Source organism: Anguilla rostrata, chromosome 8 (genome assembly GCF_018555375.3).
Source record: "Anguilla rostrata isolate EN2019 chromosome 8, ASM1855537v3, whole genome shotgun sequence".
NCBI lineage: Eukaryota > Metazoa > Chordata > Actinopteri > Anguilliformes > Anguillidae > Anguilla > Anguilla rostrata.
Window position 1 is genome coordinate 6893338 of NC_057940.1, and position 8435 is coordinate 6901772.

An 8435-nucleotide genomic window follows, 5' to 3' on the forward strand; every position below is an offset into this window, starting at 1 on the left:
TAGCACTTTTCATTAAGGCCTTTGATGTCTCAAAGCACTTTATAGACATTTAGTCAAGTGTCAATGTAAACCATTGGATTTACAGTAATAATAACATGATGATATTGGATATTTCTTCATTGTGTTGCTTTATTTTCACTACAGGTCCTCCTGGTGATGCTTTCCCCTCTCCAGTCACCCCCACAACTGCTGTGTCTCTCAGCTGTACTCAAACCAAGACCCCGACCCCTCCACCTCCTGTTCCCTCCACCCCATCGACAAGCCATCAAGCTGAGACAGAGAACCCGGACAAGCCAAAGACAAAACAGCACCACGAGGAGAGGGAGAAAAACGGCTCTCGTTTTGACTCGAAAAAACGGAGGGAAGGGGAAAGTGGAAAGAGGACTCAGACGAAAAGAGCCAAATCGCAAGGGCTTCTGGGTACTGTCGCCGGGGATCCGGGAGCCTTCTTAGCGGGACAGTTCCTGCCTTACTTTGTCCCGGGGCTTGTCCCATACCTCCCTCCCCAGCTTCCCGGATTTGCTCAAGGTGGACCCTTCCAGCCTCTCTGTGGACTGGAGAACCTGTTCCCGTATGGCCCCGGCTTGCCACAGGCCATCGCCGGTCTCTCGACAGCTGCCCTGGTTCAGCAGTACAAGCAGTATCAGCAGTCCCTCCCAGACACCCTGCAACAGGAAAAGCCGCCAGAGAGACAACGGCAGAAACCAGTGCCCGCCGAGCCATTAAACACGCCAAGCGACGGAGTCCAACCGAAAGAGGAGGACACTGCCGGCTTCTCTATTGAAGGCACCGACCAAGAATTGCAAGCGGGTGCCAGAGCCACAGACTGTCCAGATGCTCTCGTCAACTCATCAAGCAAGGCTGAGTTTACCTGTGAAAATTGTCGCGCGGTCTTCACTGACAAGGAGTCCGCGTTGAGTCACAAGGGGTCCTGTTGCTTCGGACAGTCTTTCTCGGACTTGCGGGAAGCTGAGCTTCGCAAGGCGACCGGCGGCAGATACAACAGCGCGGCCCAGAATCTGACCATTAGCGCGGACAAAGCGGTTAGCCAGCGCGCTCGGTCGAGCCCACACAAGGACAAAGCAGCAAGACAAGCAATGAGAGAAGCCAAAGAGCACACTAGATTATTACCTCGTTCAGCCTGCTCCTCCACCACGTCTACCTCACAGTCTGCTATCGGTAACCGACCACATGTTTCTTGCACGTCCATGGTGTCCTGGCCCAGCGTTCTTTTCCAAGCGTCCTCCATGGGCGCTTCGTCGTTCCTCTCGCCCTCTGCCCCGCTTCCTTCTCCTCTCTCCACCCCTCCGGCGGTTACCTCGTCTACGCGGGGTACCTCGGAGGGTCGTCTCTCGCTGCCCGCCGAAATGTGTTCGGACAAATTGGGCGGCCAGTTGAGTCAGAAGCTTGACAACATTGGGAAGTCGTTGGACATCAAGGCCAAGGCAGCCTCTGGCCTCGGTGCCAATTTCAGAAGTATTAGAATGGATATGTTCACTGTGTAGGAGTGAAAGCTGTATAAAATAAAGAAGAATTTTATCTGCAGTTCCAAAGTTTGTGTAACCCAAAAAATCACAGCACCAAATGATTGACTCAGGATTGTTTCGTTTTCCCCATATTGATATACTAGTTAGACATGGTAGGATTTTTGTTATGGACAGAATGGTTGCAGATGCTTGATTAAGCTATTGTGTACTGTACTGAATAATGAAAAAACAGCTCTTGTGGAGCCTGTTTCAAGCCAAAAAACAATGTTGTGATCACAAATTTCACCTCAGATAGATTTTCAAAAAACTTACATGTACTGTATGGAGAAATATTTTGGAACATTTGAAGAGAATTTGTCTTATACAAGGTGTAATTCAGTAACGTAAATTCTCAGGTCATAACAGAATATCTTTTGTTTGTCAAAGCAGCATAAACACGGATTAAATGAAATATTTACCAAAACAAGTAAAATTGTACCAGAAGCACGCGGGCACGTGTGTGTTTAGGAATGCACAACACGTGTGCTTTCTCTTTCATGTTGCCCAAAAGGACCATATGGTTTTGCCACTGAACGAATTTAAAATGGTGCTGGAACAGTATGTACATCCCCCTTCGGTTATATTTGCGCTGGTCCTCTAAGTTCAGTGTTCCTTTCCAGGACAGAGTATACTTGTGATCAGCACCACACGGTGAACTGTCCAGTGTTGATTCAACTCTTAACAGAGTACGTACAGCATGAGTCCAGTAGGGACCATATGTACTCTGCAAGAGTTGATTTAACCCTGATCATTTTACTGCATAGCTGTTTCTTCATACCTTCACCCCAACTTGCACCCAGTTCTTTGAAGGGAAAACTTTGTTCTCTTTTTTAGTACTTCATTTCATTTGTGAATTGCAATGCTATCGAGGTACTTGCTTGCACCTGGATTATAGTGCACTTATTTTGTTTTTTCCCCTCTTGCCCTTTATATAATTTGTTTTTATGATGCATTTTTCATAAATAATAGGACATTTAATCTGTGTCTTGTTTATTACTTTTTTTTAATTTTTAGAACAGCAGTTTGGTCCGTAAGAGTTTGACCGTAAACAATCCAAACTTGTACTTGATTGTGTACATAAAAGTAGATTTGTATGACTTGAAACTGTTAGTACAACTTAAAAGTAAAGAAAAAAAACATAAAATGGTGTACATCATTGCTTCATGTAAACAAAGAAGCTGCTTTAAACATGGGACAAATGTATGTGTTTTGTAAAGTATAATGGTTTTGTCAGCTTGGAGGTACGTTTTCCTATACTTTTTTGGATGAGACATTTAACTTCTTTTAGTACTCTGGGCATTTCAGTTGTTTTTTAAGTTTTATTACCTATAATAAATCAACTTATATTAATTATTAAGTATTCTCTTAACATAATTTTGCTGTAAGGTTATTTAGCTTGCATTATTATTTCTTTATTCAGCAATTCCACAAATTAAAGGTGGATTCATAAATGGCTTTATCTGAATGCTTTTCTTTTTGCTGTGGATAATTATAGAATGTGAATGTGATCAAGGGTTTTTTTTTTATTTTTTATTTTTTACAAATCTCCATCTTGATTTGTAAGGTGAACAATTGTTCATTCCAATGGAAGACATTGCTTGTGTGAACATGGGGGACTTCTGAAAATAAGAAAGCTGTTTGTACATATGAGTAGTTGGATGTGCATGATGTGCAAATGTATTAATATGAGTAAATGCAAAAATGTATTTCTTTTATTTGTTCTTGTTCTGAGATGAACAAGTAGCATGAAATGCAAACTGCTTGACAGGTTAAAATCTTGCTTAAGATGGTGAAGTAAAATTCCCTTTGTCTTTTAAAGGATGATACAGGTTTTTTTTTTTTTTGTTTTGTTTTGGTTTTTGTTTTGTTTTCTCTCCAGAAATGTAAACAGTGTCACAGCAGTTCCAGTTTATATATTATCTCCTCTTTCTATGTAAACATTTTGATGTTCTTATTGATATTTTATCGATCGATTTGAATTCCAAAGACACTTTTCAATGGTTTTCCAAGAGACTATAGTGCAGTCCTGTCCTCGATCCAAAGTTTGTCAGAAGGATGTTTCTGCCTTTCTCCTGAATGTGGATCTGTACTACGAGATGGAGCTCTCCTTACAGCGTTGCACAAAAATGTGTTGAGAACAAAATGGCTGACAAAAAAAAAGAACAATGGAGGAGTCAGAGAAGTGAGATATAGATGTATATAAATGTGGCAGTCATCCTGCTTCTAAAAACCTCAGTGGGTGGAAGGGCCCGGGCTAAAGACCGTAGCATTCAGAAAGGAGAGAAACTGGGATTTTTCCTGCTGAACATTAACGGGATTCGTCACGATGCCACAGAAAGTATTCCCGATACCGGGGTAGGAAAGGAAAAGCTCCTTTTTTTTTTTTTTTCAAAGATCTCCCCTACATGGTTATGACTTTAAATAAAATTAAACCAAAAATGTTATCGATGTTTTGTATCAAGAAAACTGTGTCTTTTTTGTTACTGTGATGTCCAAAGTCTCAAATGTACCATATTACAATGCTTAACATCCTTTAAAAATGCCCCCACCTCCCCCCTCCCCACCTCAGACCTGTAGTTAACCATAATTGAAATGACATTCATTGTAGATGGCATCTGAACAGCCTCATCTGTAAATCATTCATCGAGCACATTTCTTCACCATTGTGATAGATGTAGTGATAACAATAATAAACGAAACGAAACGAAACGTTTGTAAATGAGGACCGTGTCTGTCCCAAACCCTCGCGTCTTGCTCTCGCATTCCTGTTGGCTCAACGTGATGGAGTTTTAAAGGACCCTCAAGACTCAGAGGTGAAATATCCACATATTTATGCTTACTTTTAATCAGTTAAAATATATTTCTAATTATGATATTATGTTATGATTTTTTTGGGGGAAAAGTCGATCAGCATGGAAGTGAATGTCATTACTGCTGAAGATGTCCGCAAACAAAGAAGGCCAGTAATGTTTTCATTCCCTTTGGCCAGGTTTAAATGTCGTTATTGCACGAGTTAAAAAATATCTGTGTAAAATGTGAACCACATGTGTACCTCTTCAATCAGTTTTGTCATAGATACTAAAAGTCGAATGGCTTGTCGATTTCAGTTTAAGCTGCAGGAATGTATGAAGATTATTTCCATCTGCACTCTGCAGGAGTGCCGGGAGATTAAATGTAATTGCATATGAATTAGGCGTCTGTAAATGGAGAGCGGAAACACTCGACTCATTACCTGCGAGATAATTATATGCAGGGCAGACTGTACTGTAATCCCCCATAATGCACTGCTGCTGCTGCTGCTGCTGCTGCTGTGTATTGGTACTCCAAACTGCCCTTTGCCGTGCCTAGCCAATCACGTTCGGGCGCACGTTGAGGCGGAGCACTGGAAAAAACTAATAGTTAAAATGAAGGATCGTCGCGCCGTGCTTTGTTCTCACCGTGTCAGATACGCGACCGACATTTCATCAAAATGTGTCTTCGGGGCACGGTGCGACAAAAATGTTTGTCATGTGTTAAACGCAGCAACGGGAAACGGGTGTGTGACTCAATTCTTTATTTCTGGACCTCATATTTTACCATATATGGTCAAGTATGGTTTTTACATCAGAGAGAGAGAGAACATGTTTCAGTCCTCAGGGGGCAATGGGTACGAAGCTCCGCTGGTAGGCCATGAGTTCAAAAGAATCAGGTGCGCAGATTTTAAAAGATGCAACTTGGGGTTGTGCAGTTAAGGATGTCTGCATGGGGAAACTCCTGTATCTGTTGGATATAAAATGGGTGTATACCACAGAGGTACAAAATACATAATAAAAATGCAATCACATTGGTGGAAAAGTTGTTCAAACAAATAATTATCAGGTTGTATTCCTTGCAACCTGTACCTTCAAATACGTTCTGTAATGTTGACCTGACTGTTAGCTAGCGCCAAAACAGATTGATGCCCGAAAAAGCAGTAAGAGCAATGTTTTCAGTTTTCTGCAGATGATGTAGGCATTTTTATTTTATGAAGGTCCAATAGCAGGAGTTAATTTCTAGTTCTGTGTAAACAAGCCTACTGTATGATTAGGCCTACAACTGAAAGAACATAAAATGTCATTGATGTCATTCCAGAACTCGTATTTTTATTTTCAAGCTAAATGGCAAACTAGTGAGTAGTGTTAACCTTTTAGTTCATACTTCAAAAAAAAATACTTAGTAGCAATTGTTATTAGATAATCTACATTAAAATCTTTTGATAGCCCAGCATTTAAAAATGATCAAATTAAATGATTTTACACAAAACGTTTGTGCAGGAAGGCTCACTTTGCCTGCTGGTTCTGCATAGCTGTTCTGTTGAGTCCTATAACGCACAATGACAGCACTGTTTATAACAGCTGTGAAAAATTATTGCCTCAGTATATCCTGATCCTTGAAATGCAATTGTGTTAATGTGTATATTTTTATCAAAGGCAGTTTGTTTTGTTTGGAAGCCTTTCGTTGATAGGTGCTTGTGGACAGTATTTTGACTTTCAAGGGATTATTAATGCAGCTATGATTTTTAAGGAGCTTATGGATGTTAGGTGATGCCGAGTGTCTTATTGTTTCTGGTTCCTCGAATCATACCAGTTCCTTCAAATTCAGTGTCTGTCATGTATTATTATTATTATTATTTCTTTTTCCATCCAGGCACTTTTATCGATGTGCACTGCCTGTGCAATTAAGCTTTTGAATCTGATGGGTATTAACTAATGACCTGGAAATTTCCTGTAAATCATGCAAGCATGACAATTGATAGATTAATTACAGTGATAATCAGCAGACCAACCCTATACACTACATCCACGCAGCTTATTTAAGCAAAATGAAACCCCAAGACAATAGCTATGTAATTCTCATTTTTAGAGGCTCAAATTGGCACTGTGATTCATAACCCCTTTCTCTTATCTCGGAGATTACAGGTTTTATTCACTGATGGACTCTCCCATATTAAAGACATTTTTACCTAAACTTCTAACATCCCTTTGTATAGATGGTTAATAAATTATGGATATCGTCCTGAATGCAGTAAGGTAGTAGTGTAATAGTTAAACATAATAAAATCTGTAAAACAAATAAATAAAATAAGAGGTATCTTTCCCTTGTGTATTCCTTCAAGCTGTTGAGTTTGGGCATCAGCTGGATAGAGAATCTGCTTGAGCTGCTGCCAGCCAGCCCCCCGTGCGATTACACAATCCGCTCCGCACCTCCGCCGGGCACGTTGGCGAGGTGCCAGCCTCCTGCCTCCTGCTTCGCCCGACACTTCTGTCTAATTAACTAATTGTTCTGGCGCTCCCAAATTGAGTGTTTCGACATCACCCGGGGGAGATGAACACAAGGGGCGGGGAGGTGAATTACTGCAGGGTTGTGTGAGGCTGTTGCTCCGCGGAGCTTGCCGTTACCGAACGCCACTCGTTTCCGTGGTTGTTTGTTTGTTTGTGTCACACTGTTATATAGATGGAACTGGCCTTTGAAATTAGATTTTTTAAAATTATTAAATTTTTTTGTTATAATACTTCATCGGGCAAATATGTGCATATAATCGTCAAAATTTTTTTTTGCTTAAGTAACAAAATGAAAAATTTGATCAGTACCATATTGTGCATCATTTGAGTGTGTGCACACACCCTGTTGCAAATATTCTGTAATAATTTACTAATTGTGAATAAGATATTTTTTATGATTATTATTATTGACGTGTTTCTGCTTCATTTGAATCTCATTTATAACTTAAAATGTTATATATTATTATTATATAAAATATAAAATTATACGCAGTTAGTCTATTTACATTGTTGAATAGATTATACACTAACATTACATATATTGTAAAGCATATTATTGCCTGTTTTTTTTTTTACGTTTTGCTCACATGTGCATGAATTATTTGCTTATGGTTATGTACATGTTTTTTGCTTTATATATAAAAGTAAGCCCTAATTTAAGTAAATGAAATTATAATCAGTTCCACACTTTTTACAGTGTTTGTTTTATGACCCTTTGAAGTGTGTAATATTCGGCTCAGCACAGTCAGTACCCAATAAGATGTGAGATAAACCGTAAGATTTTATGAAAGCATGTGGCAATAATCTCATATATCTTCAAGTAGAATGGAAGGATTATTCAAAATCTCAAACAGGAAATTGGAAATAGTTTGTTTGAGAGGAAGACTGATGTATAGTTCCCCTTTTCCTGATGACAAGGAAAGTGTTTTGACGCAACAGAAATGACTACAGCTGCTTGAAATTTGCATGCTTTTGCTCAGTGATTTCACTACAAGCTGTGTGGCTGTAGTTTAGATGTTTTTCTGAAAGTGTAGTATATTTGCCCAAAAGATTATAAATCTAATTAAGTTATTGTTCTTGTTTTATTGTTTATTTTTTCTTTTACAAATCATAGAGATCTAAGTTCCTTGCTAACAAGGCTTATTCAACTCAATCGGAATTCATTTAGTTAGAATTAGTTCTCCTTGGTATAATAGGGGGCTTGCTAGTTAGCTATCCTCAACTTAATGTGTGACTATTTTGAGAGGGTCATTCCAATTTACACATTTGTGGGTCAGTGTCATTCATCAGAATGAACTGTGATACTGTATATATACACTTAAATATTTATGACTTCTTATTGCATCAATTTAAATTAAATATAAGCCCCACGGTTTCCACACTATATTAATATTAAGATGCTCATCAGATATTTCTGCCTATGGTTTATCTCCTGGGCCAATAAAAGCACGGACATAGTTAAATTACTCCCAAACTAAGTAACTACAGTTATTGGTGTTCAATGGATCACATGACCAATGTATTGAGTCGCTTTTAGGAATGAGTGGTGTACCACATCAGGCATATACAAATGTTGGTAGCCCGAAGTAGCCCCAGGTAATCTGTGGTA

The 8435-nt window shown here is 39.4% G+C and overlaps 1 protein-coding gene across 2 annotated transcripts in view; it reads left to right on the plus strand.

The window, feature by feature from the left end:
- LOC135260694 (zinc finger homeobox protein 4-like) overlaps positions 1–4235 on the plus strand; it is a 55252-nt gene extending 51017 nt beyond the window's left edge. For both annotated transcript variants that reach the window (XM_064346127.1, XM_064346128.1), the window contains exon 10: positions 145–4235. In XM_064346127.1, the coding sequence (XP_064202197.1) occupies positions 145–1505 (1361 nt within the window). In that variant the 3' untranslated portion in view covers positions 1506–4235. The remainder of the gene's footprint in view (positions 1–144) is intronic.
- The last annotated feature ends 4200 nt before the right edge of the window (positions 4236–8435 follow it).